The sequence below is a fragment of the Heterostelium album genome (assembly GCF_000004825.1).
Source record: "Heterostelium album PN500 unplaced genomic scaffold PPL_contig15, whole genome shotgun sequence".
In the NCBI taxonomy this organism is placed as follows: domain Eukaryota; phylum Evosea; class Eumycetozoa; order Acytosteliales; family Acytosteliaceae; genus Heterostelium; species Heterostelium album.
This window is the reverse complement of record NW_008805092.1, coordinates 495,920-513,540: the sequence shown is the minus strand read 5'-3', so window position 1 is coordinate 513,540 and position 17,621 is coordinate 495,920. Positions and strand designations below refer to the sequence as shown.

The 17,621-nt window shown below is 34.1% G+C and overlaps 7 protein-coding genes and 1 non-coding gene across 8 annotated transcripts; 4 read left to right on the top strand and 4 right to left on the bottom strand.

Moving 5' to 3' along the window:
• Window positions 1-170: 170 nt before the first annotated feature.
• Window positions 171-241, bottom strand: PPL_06394. Its single transcript has one exon. It is a non-coding gene; the product is annotated as a tRNA-Gly (tRNA).
• Window positions 242-744: 503 nt separating this feature from the next.
• Window positions 745-1,977, top strand: PPL_06393 (uncharacterized protein; the record flags this gene model as incomplete). Its single annotated transcript, XM_020577251.1, has 1 exon — window positions 745-1,977. The coding sequence occupies one exon, from the start codon at window positions 745-747 to the stop codon at window positions 1,975-1,977; it is 1,233 nt and encodes a 410-aa protein (XP_020432925.1).
• A 692-nt stretch (window positions 1,978-2,669) lies between these two features.
• On the top strand, window positions 2,670-4,063 carry PPL_06392 (uncharacterized protein; the record flags this gene model as incomplete). The annotated part of the gene is made up of 4 exons (XM_020577250.1): window positions 2,670-2,913; window positions 3,007-3,137; window positions 3,519-3,647; window positions 3,746-4,063. 4 exons carry the CDS (start codon window positions 2,670-2,672, stop codon window positions 4,061-4,063), a joined length of 822 nt encoding a protein of 273 aa, XP_020432924.1.
• A 202-nt stretch (window positions 4,064-4,265) lies between these two features.
• prafA (PRA1 family protein) lies at window positions 4,266-5,423 on the bottom strand (the record flags this gene model as incomplete). The annotated part of the gene is made up of 3 exons (XM_020577249.1): window positions 4,266-4,345; window positions 4,477-4,667; window positions 4,765-5,423. 3 exons carry the CDS (start codon window positions 5,421-5,423, stop codon window positions 4,266-4,268), a joined length of 930 nt encoding a protein of 309 aa, XP_020432923.1.
• Window positions 5,424-6,032: 609 nt separating this feature from the next.
• Window positions 6,033-9,127, top strand: PPL_06390 (uncharacterized protein; the record flags this gene model as incomplete). The annotated part of the gene is made up of 3 exons (XM_020577248.1): window positions 6,033-7,002; window positions 7,088-7,166; window positions 7,249-9,127. 3 exons carry the CDS (start codon window positions 6,033-6,035, stop codon window positions 9,125-9,127), a joined length of 2,928 nt encoding a protein of 975 aa, XP_020432922.1.
• A 321-nt stretch (window positions 9,128-9,448) lies between these two features.
• On the top strand, window positions 9,449-10,974 carry gsr (glutathione-disulfide reductase; the record flags this gene model as incomplete). The annotated part of the gene is made up of 3 exons (XM_020577247.1): window positions 9,449-10,572; window positions 10,664-10,822; window positions 10,899-10,974. The coding sequence occupies 3 exons, from the start codon at window positions 9,449-9,451 to the stop codon at window positions 10,972-10,974; spliced, it is 1,359 nt and encodes a 452-aa protein (XP_020432921.1).
• A 77-nt stretch (window positions 10,975-11,051) lies between these two features.
• DG1113 (C2 domain-containing protein) lies at window positions 11,052-13,965 on the bottom strand (the record flags this gene model as incomplete). Its single annotated transcript, XM_020577246.1, has 3 exons — window positions 11,052-13,623; window positions 13,708-13,831; window positions 13,917-13,965. 3 exons carry the CDS (start codon window positions 13,963-13,965, stop codon window positions 11,052-11,054), a joined length of 2,745 nt encoding a protein of 914 aa, XP_020432920.1.
• A 129-nt stretch (window positions 13,966-14,094) lies between these two features.
• Window positions 14,095-17,398, bottom strand: PPL_06387 (uncharacterized protein; the record flags this gene model as incomplete). Its single annotated transcript, XM_020577245.1, has 6 exons — window positions 14,095-14,099; window positions 15,306-15,324; window positions 15,871-16,116; window positions 16,644-16,676; window positions 16,967-17,053; window positions 17,300-17,398. 6 exons carry the CDS (start codon window positions 17,396-17,398, stop codon window positions 14,095-14,097), a joined length of 489 nt encoding a protein of 162 aa, XP_020432919.1.
• Window positions 17,399-17,621: the final 223 nt, after the last annotated feature.

Below are 17,621 nucleotides of genomic sequence, written 5' to 3'. Positions count from 1 at the left end.
TGCTCATGTGGGTTGCAGAGTTCAGTGAAGGTGTCACCACAGAACTCACAGACATGACCAGTGCGATTGTGGTTGATAGGGAAGGTGTGAGAGTACAGCCAGAATATGCGCTTTGACCTTGGATGTGGCTTTATACCGCATGCGATTTAAAGTTACTTTAAAATTATAAATGCGTTGTCCGGGAATCGAACCCGGGTCTCCTGCTTGGTAGGCAAGAATTCTGCCACTAGACCAACAACGCTTTTTTGATGAAGTTCCGAAAATATTTATCGATAGTATTTTTATTAATAAACTAAAAAAGTATTCATTTCATTTCTTTAATTATTTAAAAATCTCTAGAGAATGAATCGAGGAATTAGCAAAAAACTCGAAAACTACTCACCTCTCAGGATAATGATTCACTTAATACTCAAAATTCTCAAATAAAATCCACGGTTGCTCCTCAAGATAAGAGGTAACTTTAAAAAAAAAAAATCCTTTTATTTTGTATATTCACAACAACCTCTTCATGGAACTCGGTATTCAACAACATCTCTTGTACGGGTATTAGTTTGACCAAAAAACAAGAGAATTTCTTTGTTTTTTAAAAAAAATTCTAAATTACAAAATTTTTTATCCCTCAGTTTGATCATACTTGTTTATTGCCTCATTCAAAATTATTACCCTCATCATGGCTAGTAAAGATAAATATTTTATTAATTAAAATGTCTTCCTTTTTTTCAAACATCTTTATACAAATAAATAATGTCTCATTTGAGATCTCCACGTTCAAAAGTATCATATAGTAGTAATATCCCCTTTTCAAAGGTAGATGTATACGATGATAATGGTAGTATGCCACCTGATACTAGGGTGCTTACTCCCATCCATTGTCAATTGCCATCTTTTGTTCAGAGTTGTATCGTTCAGCATGCCTCGCATCAATACCTCGCATTGTTTGAACAAAATAATATCTTAGTTCCACTGATGAGAAGAAGGGTTTCAGATACTGATGGAAACAGAGTTCCATCTTTCGAGAAACTGCTCACGCTCGCATTGGTTTGCAAATCATGGTTTAAATATGTTTCATGTCGAGTCACTCGATTCAATGCAGCTTGGAAAGGCGATTGTAGTCAATTCGATAAGTTAGAAAGTCGTCTTATCCTCCCAACACCGTGGTCACTCTACCACGTTGATAATATTCTCAGACTAACAATCCAAGAGCGTGGTTGGAACGATGAACAAAAGTCTGATGAGGATAGACTGGACATCGTGTGTGACTATATTGACAATTTCCCAAATCTCACAACCATTGTCATTCGAACTCAAGTTGGTGATTGGGTGGTTGCCTTTCTAGCCGAGAGCTATCCACATATCGATATTCATGTCAAAGTTGATTTTCATCGTAAATTCCTCTCCGACTTTGGTGCTGAAGAGATTACCATTGACTATGACTTTTCGAAATTTAAAAACATAAAGTCTATCAAAATGAAAGTTAAAGACATGGAGATGGAAGGTGACAAGAAAATAGTGACAGAAAACTTTTACAATGTTGTTAGATGGTGGCAAACAGATTCGATTAATCTTCGCTTCGAAAATGTATGGGGCGACGAGAATCCCAGAATGCATACTAGATACAACACACTCTTTAGAATCAAGACACTCAGACACTTGAGAATTGATGATGATTTAATAGAACTACGTGATTTACTTGTTGCCGTCTGCGAATGTCCACATATTGAATCATTGGCGGTTGCTATTTCCTTCTGTCATCTTGGTGGCAGTGAAGATGGTCATGGACTTTGCAAATGTTATGGTATCAACGAGCATAGTGGTGTCCCCCTGGAAGATCCAGAGAACTGGAACAGAGTATGCAAAGCCTGGCTTCCAATCAAACTATCAAAAGACTTTCCATTAGAAATTGGTGTTACCACTATGCAAACCATAGAAAGATCACCCCAGAATCTCAACAAGCATTTGCTCAGATATGGGCATTGAACACAACGATTAAATACCTCTTGCTTGACAGCATGGGATTAATTGTTTGCTCGCAACTCTTTGAGTCATTCGAAATCAATAAGACCATCACCCACCTCTTGCTCCACAACTGTATTCGAGATGACTATCGAATAGAGTTGTCTTTCAAGAAATTCGTGCAAAACAACCAGACAATCACTTTCCTATCGCTATTTAATAATCAAGTATCAGGTGGCTATCATATTGAAGAGGCATTTAAAACCAACGAAAACATTACTCATTTGATATTACCGGATCTCGTGCAAGCAAGTAAGCGATTATTCGAATGTCTCATTGAGAAAGACAAGATACAGTACTTGGGGATTGTCTTCACGTCTCAGGGGAGGTGTTGCATATGAAACCAAGAATCACACCCAAGAATATCGAACCACATCGAAATCACTTTGCAATCTCTTTTATTATGTCAATAGTTTTGTTGTGCCTAGAAATCGAACATTATCCAATTCTCTATGGAATGATGTAATCAATCTAATAAAATAAACAACCCAATAATAATCAACAGTCATTAAATTAAATCATTAAAAAAAAAATAAAGAATTTTAAGTTTTGTTAATAAAATATATGTTTAAGAATTTGCAAAAACTAATTATTCGTTTTTTTTTTTTTTTAAAATCAATAAACTCAAATAGTTTTTTGTTTGATTATTTAATAAAATGTTTAATCTTTGTTTGAAAAGTAGTATAACTAGATGTCTCTCACCATCATTTGGAGAGGTAGGACCATTGATACCTAGAAGAAGCATGGTCATCATGAAGCGATATACAAAACAAGTTGATCCCAAGCAACACCAACTCGAAGAACTAGAACATCAACAACTCAAGATAAAAGAGAAAGGAAGAAAGTTAAATCCTCCTCAATATAAAAGAATCGTTAGAAACTATAATATTACACCACCAAGTAAGTAATGAATTAACAGTGTTTTAACAAACGACAACAAACACACTTATTTACAAATAGTTATATAATTATATTTTCCTTCTTAATCTATAGATTACTCTGAGCTGTTGTTGACAATGAAAGAACCACCTTCAACAGAGGGTCAGAAGAAATTGAATGTAGCAGTTATTGGTGCACCGAATGCAGGTAAATCTTCGTTGGTCAATACGCTGGTCGGCGAGAAGGTCTGTGCCGTTTCGAGCCGTGAGCACACCACTCGTGACAACATCGTCGGTATCATGACGAACGATAACATACAGGTGGTGTTTCACGATACCCCCGGTATTATGAAACACTTTGAGAAGAAGTCAAAGATCAGAGAGTTTGTTAATATGGCGTGGGGCGTCGTCAAGGAAGCGGATTTGGTGTTGTTGGTGGTCGACGCCTCACAGGAGCACACCGGTGACACCAACCACATCCTGGTGGAACTAGAGAGTCAGATGATCGAGCTACTCAAAGAGATGCGCGTCTACAAAGAGACGAATCTCTCGAAAGAGTTTATTTTGATCATCAACAAAGTCGACTTGGTGCGTCAGAAGGAGAACCTACTGCATCTCATCTCCAAGCTGAACGAAGGAAACATCTTCACCGATACATTCATCACATCGGCAACCAACAACATTCACACCGACACACTTAAAGACTATCTATTTTCGAAAGCAATCGATGGTAAATGGGAATTCAATAATGAAATTGTAAGTTAACAAACAAACAAACAAACAAAGAACAACAAAATGACAATATATACTGAACTAACAAACTAATTCAATCAATTAACAAAACATATATTTAGAAAACAGATCAAACAGATATATTTAGAGCATCAGAGATTGTAAAAGAAAAGATTTATGAAAAAATGAGATTGGAAATACCGTATCAGGTTACACAGAATACAATCGGGTGGACTACGTTTACAAATGGTGACTTGAGAATCGATCAAGATTTAATAGTAAAGAAAGACTCTCACAAATCAGCGATACTGGGGCGTAACGGACAAACCATCAAAGCAATCTATTTGGAATCGAGAAAGGAACTAGAAAAAGTATTTAATCGTCGTATACATTTGTTTTTAACTGTTAAAGTAAAGAAATCTGAACAATACGATGATTAAATTAAACACCTTTTATCAATCAATTAAATAATAACGTAATTTAAAAGAAGTAATAAATATATTATAATATTATCTTTTGAATATATTATTAAAGTATAAGTTATAAAAGTATTAAAATTGATCAATAAGTAATTTATTTTATTATATAATTTAACAAATAAAACAGATTTCTTTCTTTTTATTGTTGCAGCACAGTTATTATTTAAACTGAACTACTACCAAATGATACTTGTGAGTCATCTGTTGATTGTGGAACATGGAATGCTGCATGCAATAATACAACTAAAAAATAATAATAATAATAATAAAGAAAAGATAAATTAAAATGGTTAGTTAGTACTTTACATTCTTTAAAGTGGTTGAACGAATAAAATAATGTGATGATGATGATGTGTTGTTTGAGAATTTCATACTTGAGAGAGTTGCACCAATCAACCAAACAATATCGGAACCTGCAGAGAGTAAAAAGTAAACTGACAAGATAATTTGAAGTCCAATTCCAATCTTCTTTTGAATTTCTGGTAGTTCTGGATTTACATAGTTAAGATATATATGAATGAGTGCCAACAATACTAATAATAATAAAAACAATGGCTTTGTAAAACTGTGAAATATATAGATTGCTTGTGTTAATATATATATTATGATTATAATCATAGTAGTTGTGTCAATGATAAAAACTAAGCATGTATTATACCTACATAACATAAGTTGCGAAAATGAAAAAGAGAATCAAATAGTTTGTTTGGAAATAGATGATGTTCTCTTTGACACGCTCAGTTGCACTGCTCATGGTTGGTACACCGTATTTATCTCTCTTTCCAACGAATAGATACCAGTCACGTGTGTTTTGAAGACGTGTGTCTTTGAATTCCTTGACTTTCGATGTGATAACATTGAAATTTAAACGTTGGTGCAGTGATGATCCTGTTTGCGATGAACTAGAGTTGAGTGATGAACCTCCACCAGTAAGGAACGATGGTGGTGACAATGGTGTTGAGTTATCGACATTACTATTGCTACCAATACCACTATTATTATTTACACCACCTGTTTCACCAACAACATTATTATTAAACTCATAGCTATTCATCTGCGATTTGTTTTGTTGTAGTAGATTATTATTAGTATCAATTATGTTATTTTCAGATCTATCAATATCAATGTCAATATCAATGTTATTATTACTAGTAATGTTGTTGTTGTTATTATTATTGATAATATTTAATGGTGGTAATATAGGAATAGATGTATTATAACTATTATTATTATCTACTAATTCTTCTTCTTCTTGTTGTTGATGTTCCTGTTCTTGTTGCTTTTGTTGAATGATAATGAAATCATTATCTGTTTGGGACATTGTTGTTTTTGCTGGTTGTTTTTCAAGTCAAAAGTCAATAATAAAAATAAAAATGAGTGGATAATAATTAAAAATATTTTTAAAAAAGTAAAACACCTTTGAAAAAAAAATATATATAAATTCGAAAGTGTGTTTATTATATTATAATTATTGTAATTATTGATACTACACTATATAAACTACTAAACTAAACACACTACAACAACAACCCCACACAGATTGTTTTCTTATTTATTTTTTTTATAGTAGTACAATACTCACTTTTAGATTATTATGAATTGTCAATGAACAAAATGAAAAACAAACAAAATAATTTAATCTTTTGCAAAGGTGGTCAGTGTCTATTCTTTCCTTTTCAAAAAATTATTATTAATATTATTTTTAAAAAAATCAAAAATATATTGTGGTGGGTGTGATTCTCTTATTTTAATTTATTTATTTTTGTGTTTTTTTTCAAAATTTTGAAAAAAAAAAAAACGAACGAAAATGACAATGATGATTTGATTGAGTGTTTTTAGTGTTGACACAAATAATAAATCTAATCTAATTTTTTAACTTTTTAATATTTATATATATATTTAAATAATATATAATAATAGATTTTAAAAGATGGGTGATTTCGATTTTAGATTCGATATCATGAGCAGTCTGATGGACCATGCTGAAAAGGTTCCGGAAGTTGCTAAGCCCGCCATTCAAATGACTGCAAGTCAGAATCAATATATGAACGATTGGATTGATCATGATAGCAGTAACAACAATAATAAGAGAAAGAAAAAAGGTGGTGATAATCAATTCTACTCAGAATCTGGTGGTAGTAGTAGCAGTAGTACAAGTAATAATAACTCTAGTAATAATAGTAATAATGACGATAAAGATAACACTGGATTCGACGAGAATATCTATAATAATAATAACGATAGAAAGAAGAAAACAGAACGTATTCCGGGTCTTGAGAACAAGAAGGAACAAGAGAGAGAACAGAAACGTTTGAAACGTTTGGAACAAGAGAAACATCTTCAAGCTGACGATGATAATGAACACACAGCTACTACTTACAAATCATATAATCAATATAGTCAACAATCTAATAATAAAAGACAACAAAGAGATAATAATAATAAGTTTGAAAAGAATAATAATAACAACAACAATAGATATAATAATAGTTATGAAGATAATAATAATAGTTATAATAACTATGGATATGGTAATGATAATCAAGTTGTTACATTCGATGAGGATGATAATGAAATGAGCGTTGAACAAGTAAAGAAACAGAAACAACAACAACAACAGAAAGAGAAACAGCAACAGAGAAAGAATAATAATAAACAAAAAGAAAAAGAACAAGTTGTACCTGTGGTAGAACCAATTGTATTTCCAAGTACAATGAGAATGTATATCGGTGGTCTATCAGAGAATGTAGAGCTATCGGAGTTGTCAAAGCTATTCACAAGTATCTCAAGTAATTGTAACGTTGAGCAATTGGAGCATGTCTACGATGAAGTCACAAAGGTCTACAAAGGTTTTGCATTCGCCGATATCTTCTTTCAATCTCAAGATTCTTTAACTTTATGTATGTACATAGTCGTCATATATACTTAATAATATTATAATATAATACTAACATAACAAATCAAAACTTTTATAAACTAAAATAGTATTGAACTCATTGAATAAAACAAAATGGAAAGGTTCTGTACTTACAATTGCAAAAGCATCTTTACATTATAAGAAAAAGTTAGTATTAGTTGTTGATATCAGTTTGTTTTGTTAATATAGAGTATAATCAATTAATATTTAATATGTTATTATTATGTAGGTGGGAAAAGATGATTGAATTGGAGCAAAAAGAAGTACAAGAAAAGTTGGAAAAGTTGAAAAAGGTGGAGATCGAGATCGAAGAGGAATATCAGAGAAAGAAGGCACTCGATGCGCTTCAGAGTAAGAAGAGAGAGAGAATCGAAAAGAAGATTCTACATTCCTATGTCGATAAGTTCAAATCGTTGATCAACGACTATAGCAACGGTGTCATCGGTAGTCTCAAGAGAAACACCAGTAAGAATGCCGATTTCCGTTCGAGATACGGTGCACACCAACAGGTTCAACCGGAGGAAGAGAAAGAGCTACCGGTTGTATCGTTCGACGATGAAAACGGTGAAGGTGAATATTACAAAGCCGGTGAAGAAGGTGATGTGTATTACGAAGGTGATGGTGAAGGTTATGGTGAAGGTGAAGGTGAATACTACGAAGGTGAAGGTGAAGGTGGTGATGATGGTTCGAATACAATGAACTATGAGATTAAGAAGCAATCGGCAGAAGACGGTGAGAGAAAGAGACAAGAAGCATTTAGAAAGAGAATGATGGAGTTGAACAAGTCTGCACCAAAGCTACCAGAGCCTGATGCTGACGATCTTGTTACTTTCAGTGATGATGAAAATGCTGGTGGAAATAATAATAAGAATAATAATAATAATAAGAATAACAATAATAATAAGAATAATAATAATAATAAGAATAATAATAATAATCAATATCAACAACAACAACAACAAAATAGTTATAATAATTATAGTCATGGTAATAATCATTATTTCGAAGATGAATGGGCTGAACAAGGTGGTTATGAAAACAACGATAACTACAACAACAGTAATAACAATCAAAATAATAAATGGAATAATAAGCAACAACAACAACAGCAACAACCAGTTGAAGATAAATGGAATAGAAACTCAAGAAGATCAGAAGATAATCCATTCTATACTGAAAAAGGTGGTAACAATTATGATGAAGATCAACAATACTATGATGACAATGGTAATCAATGGAATAAGAATAATAAGTGGAATAATAATAGTAATAATCAACAATGGGAAGATAACAGTGGTTACAATAATAAGTGGAATAAAGATGACAAGTGGAATAAAGATGATAAATGGAATAACAATAATAATAATAGACAAGCTAATAAATGGGAGGATAACAATAATAGTAATAACAAGTGGGGTAACAACAGAAACAATTCATATGGATACGATGAACAACAAGAGCAAGTACCAGAGGTTCCTCTTGTCAGAGAATGGAAGAAGATCGGTAGATACGATCCACTCTCTGAGCTGAGTCAAGCATTTGAACTTGGTAAGAAGATTGAACCAAAGAAACAAACTGCAAAGGCAGCAGCTGCAGCAGCTAAACAGCAACCACAAGAAGATCAAAAACAACAACAAGATCAACAACCAACAACAACAACTGTTGTTAATAATAAACAACAAAATAACAATAATAATGAAAATAATAATAATAGTAAATCAAAGATAAAGACACAATCAGTAAACACAGTCAATAATCCAAAACCAATCTTGACACAACCAGCAGCCATCGAGAATCAACCAACCAAAAAGAGAACACAAGTTATGACTTCATGGAGATCACTTTTCAATGGTGGTAATGAAAGTGCTGCTCAAGACTCTAAAGCAGCATCAACAACAACAAAGGAAGAAGAGAGTCAATCATTTAATATATTTTCATTATTTGGTAACAATAGTAGTATATCATCATCGACTGAAGAAGAATCGAATCCAATTACATCAACACCAATAACCAACAACACATCTAAATCTAACAACAACAACAACAACAAACCAATTTCAACTGAACCATTAAAGAAACCTAAACAATCATTCTTTGATGACGACTAAAAAAATAAAATAATTTAAAAATAAAATTTATTTTTTTTACCAACAAAACAAATTAATTTAATTAGTCTAATTCCAAAGCAGTGGTTCGATGTAGAATCATCTTCCTTTCAAAAAAAATCAATTAATATTTAATTTTTTTTTAATTTTTTTTACTGAACAAACCAAAATAAATATCAATAGTTCCAAAAACTTCTTTAAATACATATGTTGAAAAGAACATTTATATATATTAATAATAACATAAATAATAATAATAGTAAATTTAATAGTTGTATAATTAATTGTTATAATAAAAGATATTTTAGTAGTAGTGATAAAATAATGTCTGAGAATCATTTTGACTTTTTGGTTTTGGGTGGTGGTAGTGGTGGTATTGCCACTGCAAGACGTGCTGCCAAGTACGGTGTAAAGGTTGGTCTGATCGAAAAGACAAGAATGGGTGGTACTTGTGTCAATGTCGGTTGTGTACCAAAGAAGGTGATGTGGAATGCCGCCACCATCAAGGAGGCATTGCATGCCGCTCCATTCTATGGATTCGAAGGTGCCGATAAGGTCACTTACCACTGGCCAACCATCAAGAAGAATCGTGATGCCTACATCGCTCGTCTCAATGGAATCTACAATAACATGTTGGCCGGTTCCAACGTCAAGTCCATCAATGGCTGGGGAAAATTCACTGGTCCACGTCAGTTGGAGGTAGACGGTCAGGTATATACCGCCGATAACATTTTGATTGCCACCGGTGGATATCCTCAGATTCCACAGGTTCCAGGAGCGGAACTCGGAATTACCTCCGATGGATTCTTTGATTTGGCTGAGTTGCCCAAGTCGGTTGCTGTGATTGGCGCTGGCTATATCGCTGTGGAACTGGTTGGAATTCTCAATACTCTCGGTAGTAAATCGAGTTTGGTCATCAGACACGATCATTTCTTGAGAACGTTCGACGATATCGTCGCTCACAAACTTCAGGAGCAGATGGTCACCGACGGAATCAACATTGTTACCAACTCGACGATTTCCGCGCTACGCAAGACTGAGAATGGACAGATCGTTGTCGTCACTAACCACACTGAGTTGCCACCGGTCGACACTGTTATCTGGGCCATCGGAAGAGATCCATCGACCAAGGGTATCGGATTGGAGGCCGCCGGTGTCTCAGTGAACGAACGTGGATACATCAAAGTCGATGAATTCCAATACACCGGTGCACAAGGTGTCTTTGCTGTCGGTGATGTCACTGGAAACAAAGAGTTGACACCAGTTGCCATCGCTGCAGGTCGTCGTCTTGCCGAACGTCTCTTCAACAAGCAAGAGGGACTCAAATTCGACTATGAAAATATTCCATCCGTTGTTTTCAGTCATCCACCAATTGGAACAGTTGGTCTTACAGAGAAAGAAGCAATTGCAAAATATGGAAAAGAAAATGTTAAAGTTTATAATAGCAGGTATGTAAATTTACAGATTATATATTTGAATATATATTGGACAAGTTACTAATGAACAACTTACTTCATTCTACTTTTATTATTATTGCAGTTTCACAAATATGTATTATGCAGTTGTAGATGATTATAAACCAAAGACTTTTATGAAATTGATTGTCACTGGAAAGGAAGAGAAAGTTGTTGGAATTCATTCAATTGGTATTGGTAGTGATGAAATGATCCAAGGTTTTGCTGTTGCAATTAAGATGGGGTAAGTTGCATAAAAACTATTTAATATAATTCATTATTAAAATAACATGTACTAAACATCTCTCTCTCTCTCACAGTGCAAACAAATCAGATTTAGATAATACTTGTGCTATTCATCCAACAGCTTCTGAAGAAATGGTTTTATTCATGTAAACAAAAAGAAAAAAAAAAGAAAGAAATAAATTCATAATTTAGAAATAATACAAAATGCAATGCTTTATTTAATTTTCTCAATCAATCTTTCTTCTTCTCTTGAGTAACTCTGCCATAACCGAATCTTGTCCTCCTGCGTTGTTATTGCTGCTAATTGGCTTGACCAACGATGGTTTGAGTTTTGGTTTTTCAATCTTTGGTACTGGTCTTTGTGGAGGTGGATTCTTTGAGTATTGTTCAATCTTGTTCTCCAGCGAGATGGTCCATTCCATTTGTTTCTTCTGATCCGCTCTCCATTTGGGCAATGAAGCGCGGATCGCTCTCAGCTCCTCTAATGTACAGTTGGTGAGGAAGTAAGATTGGAAATCGTTTTGATGTTTCGATGCAATGATCTTACTGTCCAAACCAATCAAGAGTAACTCTGGATAGGCTTTGACACGATCTTTCAACTCTGGAGTACGTTCAATGTTGGCAGCGGCGTAGGTTGGCTGTAGTTTGGCCAGTGCCTTCTGGTTGAGTGGGTCATTCACCTTGCGCTTATCCTCTTGGATCTGAAGAAGTTCACGCTTATGCTCTTCCGTTTGGCTGAGTTCCTGATAGACTTTCTCAAAGCGAATGTTTGCCTCCTCTCTATCTTTATCCGGTGTCTTCTCATTCATAATGATAGTTTGGATTGATTGGAGTTCCGCTTTGATGGCAGCATGTGTTCTTCTACCACTGACAGCGAGATCCTGACCGGCTGGAACCATCGACTTCATATTGTCGAGTTTTCTCATTAGATCTTCGAGTTTGTCCAACTTTTCCAGCTTATTAACCAACACCGATATTTGGTCGCTGTGGTTCGCTTGCAGCATACCGGATCTGCCAGCACCACCACCGATATTCGATCTCTCCTCTTCGTAGTACTCAAAGTATTCCTCTTCGGACATGTCTCTTTGCTTCTGAATCATGGCTTGTATCTTTTGTTGACGGACCGACTCCAACTCCACCTCCATCTCTTTGCTCTTGATGGTTTGTTGTTGTGCCTTCTCAGTCAACTCCTTCAATTTACGACCCAACACTGTGTTGTCGCTGTTTGCTGCCAACGAGGAGAGTGCTGCACCGTCTGGTTTACCAGCCAATACAGTGAGGATACGAATCACTTCATTCAGCCGCTCTTCAACATTGTCACGATCCTTTCGTTCAATACTTCTCTTCAAGCTCGCCAACTCCAAATCTTGTTTCTCCATCTCTGCCTCCAAACGAATCACCATCTTTCCGGATTTCTCCAACTCTTGTTCATAGTGCTTCACTCGCTTAACGTCGAATTCACGCGACTTCTTCTCAGCATCCAACTCGAGTTCGAGCATCTTTATCTTGTATCTAAGTGCATCTGAATCTTTGTCGGACGAACCAGTGCTTTGTGAGAGTGTTGGTGTTGGCTTGTCTTTGACCAGCTTGTTCAATTCTTTCTGATTCTCCAATTCACCTTGAAGTAATTTATTTCTGTTTTCCGATTGTTCCAATTCCTTTGAAAGTCTACGTACTTCATCACGCTCGACTTCCTTTCGACTGGACTCTTTCTTTTTCAAACCATGTTCATACTCAATCTCTTTCTCCAACTTTTCGACTTCCTTCTCAAACATGCTGGCACGACCAACCAACACAGATTTCTCTTGAACCAACGATATATTCTCTGCTTCCAACACCTTCAGCTTCAATGTCAAATCCGATGCTTGTTTACTCAGCTGCTTCTCTTGGTGTAATGAATTCTCCAGTCTTTCATTCTCTCGTTGAAGCTGTTTGATCTGTTGATTCAAACCTTCTCTAATTTTCTTTTCATTCTCTGCTGCATCGAAACTGAATGTGGAAATATCAACCTTTGAGGCAGGACTAGAGAGAGTGGCTGGCGCTCTCACCGACTTGACAGTGGCAACACGCATTGTACTCTTGGAGGTCGATCTCGACAGTCCTTCAATATCACTCAGCAGTGAATTGGTCATCTGTTGCAACGAAGGAGTCGATTGGGTAACGAGTTTCTCCATTTCATCCAGTTCCTTCTGCATCTGTTGAATCTTGATCTTATCACCGGCAATCGTTTTATCACCTTCTCGCTCACGCTTACGAATGGTTTCACCGTATTGCTTGATGAAGTTCTTCTGTTGAGTCAACTGCTTCATGACGATCGACTCTTTGTCCTTGAGAGTCTCATCGATTATGACAGCCTCCTCACGACTATACTCAATGTCATCGGTGGTGGATCTCGACGAAAGACTACCGCCTGCTTCGAGCATCGATGAAATGCTGTCGGTGGAATTGAGACTATCGGAGCTCGAGTATGTCGAGCGATTGTCAGAGATGCTGCTGCTGCTCGATGAAGGTGGCACGGATTGTACTGGACTGGTACTCTTCATCTCTGGCGATGGTATCTTTTTGGTTTTCTTTTGGTAGCGATGAACGAAACCCAGTTGTATTTGGATACTACCGGTAACAACCTTTGGTGTCTTTCCAGCTTTGAGCGGACGATCCGTTAGGAAATAAGCTTGTGGTGTAGGTGTGATCGAGAGTGCCTTGATTGGAATCTGAATTTGTCCAAGAAATTTAGATCCAGCCGGCTTTTGCTCTTTTACAACAATAGTAATCTCTTCATCATTTAAGGTCATCAAATCTCTTGAAATAATTTAATCAATTATTGGTTAATAAATAAGCTTTGTTTGACCTTTCTAAAGTGGAATCAATCTTGCAAAAACTTACAATGTAAACTTTTCATTAAAAGTAGGATCTGGACCTTTAAAGAGATGTGTTTTGAATGGTTTATTTGGTGGTAGATCAATGATACAGAAAATATCACCAGATTTAATTCCTTTTGTGTCCAGTACTTTAAATATATTGAGAAAATGAAATTGTCAATTTGCGAAAATGAATCTTAATAACATATCTATTTTTAGATTTCTAAAACTTACAAGTTATTTCTAGATCACCTTTTTTACTTAAACCTCTCATAGAAGTCATTTTTTCTTTGCACTTTTGGTGATTTTATTTATAATAAGTATATATATTATATTATTATATGGATGGGTAAGGTAATGATACAAATAAGGTAAACAAAAAAGAATAAATAAATAAATAAATATTTATATTTTAATCTAAAAGAAATAAAAGTTGGTTAATAATAAATAAATAAATAATAGATAGTTGGATTTGATTTGATTTGATAATAAATTTTAATGGATTAAGAAATGATTATAATCAACAATTTTATTGTTATTTATACAAATGTGATAGGACATGACATAACAACAAGACAAGACATGACATGATAACACAACACATTTGAGAATATAGAGTAAACATCGATGATGGACTTTCTCCAATCAATCGAATCAACTTGGTAAAGTACGGTAGCACAAAGTAAAGTATTAATTAACATCAACAACAACAACAACAAGAGAGTGCATCATGACGTTAATGCATTTCATTACTTCTTGAGTTTAAATATGGTAACACTATTTTTAGAGAATAATAAAAAAGCACCATCATTATTATTATATTATTGTTGTTATAATTTATTATTGTAAAGTATATATTATTCTAATACCAATCATTATAGTCGTATTTAATATACTACTATTATGTTTGAAATTGAATATTTAAATTTAGAATACTAAAACACAATAACATTATTATTATTGACTGACTGTCTGATTGTTTGGATGATTAGATTGTTTATTTTGATAATATATCATGACATGACTGATTGATGATATCAAATTTGATAAAACATATTGAGTAGATAGATAGAGATAAAGATATGTATGATCGATCAAACTAGGGTGTTGGTTCTGGGTGAAGTGTAATATAGATTGTTTTGTTTTTAGAGTGGTGTTAATTACACTATTTTTTTTTGTTTTTAGTAATGGGTTGATAAAGGTGTGATTTTTTACCAAACTATATTATTATTTGTTATTTCTTACTGAGAAAAAAGTATTATAATATAATAAGTATAATATAGTTTAGAAATCAATCTAGGAATAGATTACACCTGTGATCATAGTATATTTATAGAAAATAATAATCTTTAATCTATGAAAAAATACTTACATACAGATAAAGAAATTAAATAATTTGAATAAAGAGTAGTGATCATTATCCCCGAAATCATAGAAACTCAATAACAACGATGGTAGATTTAAAAAAAATTAAAATTCGGGTTTTTGTAAAAGATTTTTTATAAAAATGGTTGTAGTTTATTAAGAGGTTTATTTTTGAACCAACTTGAAAGTTAACTTTTCTATTTGAACCCTTGTTGATTCGATAGGATTTGTGTCTTGTGTATGAATTGTTGTATTTACATCTGTACATTGTTAAACACTAAAGAATGATTGATTATCATTGGGTTTCACCAAGTTGATGCTGTCGTTTGATGGTTGCTTTTAATACCCTTTCTACCTCTCAGGTCTCTGGCTCTTCATTAGCTTGTTATTAGTTTTGGTCAGTCTCCGTTTGGTTGATGGTGATGTTTAAGCTTGGCGATTCATGACCGTTGTCACTCTACAACGGTAGTCTACTACTGCGCACCTACGAGATCAAGCTGAAGCAGATGCGTACCAATGGTGTCATCTTGGCTGAGCGTGCCGAGGAAGTCGACAAGAAGATCGGTCCTCCCGAGAAGCTGCCAGAAAGCAGGAGCTTGCCAGGATGGAAGAGGAGCTGGCTGCCGCTTACAATAGACACAAGAGTGAGAAGGCGATGAAAGAGCGGGACCGCCCAGTTGGAGGCAGAGCGTATCGCACGCAAGAAAGAAGACGAAGAGCTTCAGCGAAAGATACAGGAGGATGCCAACATCAGATCGAATCTCGATAAAACCATTCAGTAACAACTCAATACCTACAAGACGAGCAGAATCATTCCACAGACCTCTACCGTATCACAGGAATCGATATCGATCGAACAAGTCACAATCGAAGACTCCAAAGATGAACTTGAAGTGCTCGATCTGAGCGGGTGCAGCGACATCCGCTGTAGTGATATTGCAAACGACCTCGCATTCTCTTTCTCGAGAACCTCTGTCGACGACGATTGTCTCTTGAACGCATTAGACAATTTAAATTTAGAAGTTTTATATTCAATCAATTGTTGTAAGTATACTTTAACAAACTTTATCTAACTTTATCAAATTAATCATTCATTTCTAATAATACTCATTCATAATAATATTTAATTATCCCCGCATCTAATTTATCAGAATGAGTTGTTCAAACTCTAATTAAACTAGGCAATGAAAAACTCAGTAAAATGAATATCAAACTTGCGCTCTGTCCCAACATTTCACAATCACTGATTTCCATTCTACAGCATTAATTTTATAACAAAATCAATACATCAACACTGGAGGATCAATAAATCAGATAATCATTAGTATTATTCAGATAAACATCAATTCTTTTTTTTTTCTTTTCTTTTTTTTATTTGTATAACATAACCAAAAACAAATCATCGCTCACAACTATAATCATTATTTAAACTAAATTATCAAAAAACAATCATCTTCTTTAATTTAGTGGTATTTAAAAAAAACAAGTTTCTTGTCAATCAAAAATAGAAAAACTATTTATTAATATTAATTATTATTACAAATTCTATATCTTTTATTTATTCATTCTTTATCAAACAGAATTCTCTCAACTTACATGTTGTAGTTCGAAACATTCGGAGTCGATTTCCTAGATAGATGTTGTTTGGACATAGTACAAAGGACCACCAATAGCATACTGAATGATTTAACAGAACCATATTTTAGGTATAGATTTTGTTAGAGATTGAATCTGGTATTTATTTATTTTTAATTTAATTAATTTATATATATATTCCAAATTTATTAACAAATTTTTTTGTTTAGAATTTAAAATCTTGCTTCAACATGAAGGTCAAATCGATCATAAAGTAATTTTACAGAAACTTGTTGATTTCAATATCTATCAGACATTTTCAATCGTACGAATAATCGCCATACTTGATCATCTTTCATTGCATCCTCCTCATCATCATCTTGTTCTTGCTCGATCCGGTCATTAATGAAATGTTCATTGAATCGTTCTTCCTCTAGTTTCTCCCAACATTCTCGCGATTATTCGTACAATCGAGATTGGCAAGAATTTCGGGACAGACAAGAGGAAGAACGATTCAATGAACATTTCATTAAGCTAAATAGTTTTGACTGGAAAGAGACCAAATCATCTTTGGTAACATCATAGAGAAATTTAACATTCCAGTGCATCTCGTATATCAAACACTCTGGTTCTTCAAAGTGCTCATCTTTATTGGTGGAAAGGTAAAGAAAGTTTACCTGATCGAACATCAAGCCAGATGACATCCATCCATAAGAACCCGATATAGAGAAAAAGATAAAAAAGAAATATGCAAGAAATCTATTAATATGAACCATTATATGACAGATAGTCTTACACTTTATGTTTCTTTTAAGGTAATATATAATTTAAATATATAAACAATTGAATCAATAGTTTACTAATTGAATTTAATTATTTTTTTAATTTAATTTAATTTCATATAAACAGTTCCAACCGAATCTGCTGCTAAGGTAAAAAGAACAAATTAAACTGCGACATATCATTGAATGTCCAATGGGTATCGATCCATCACCATTC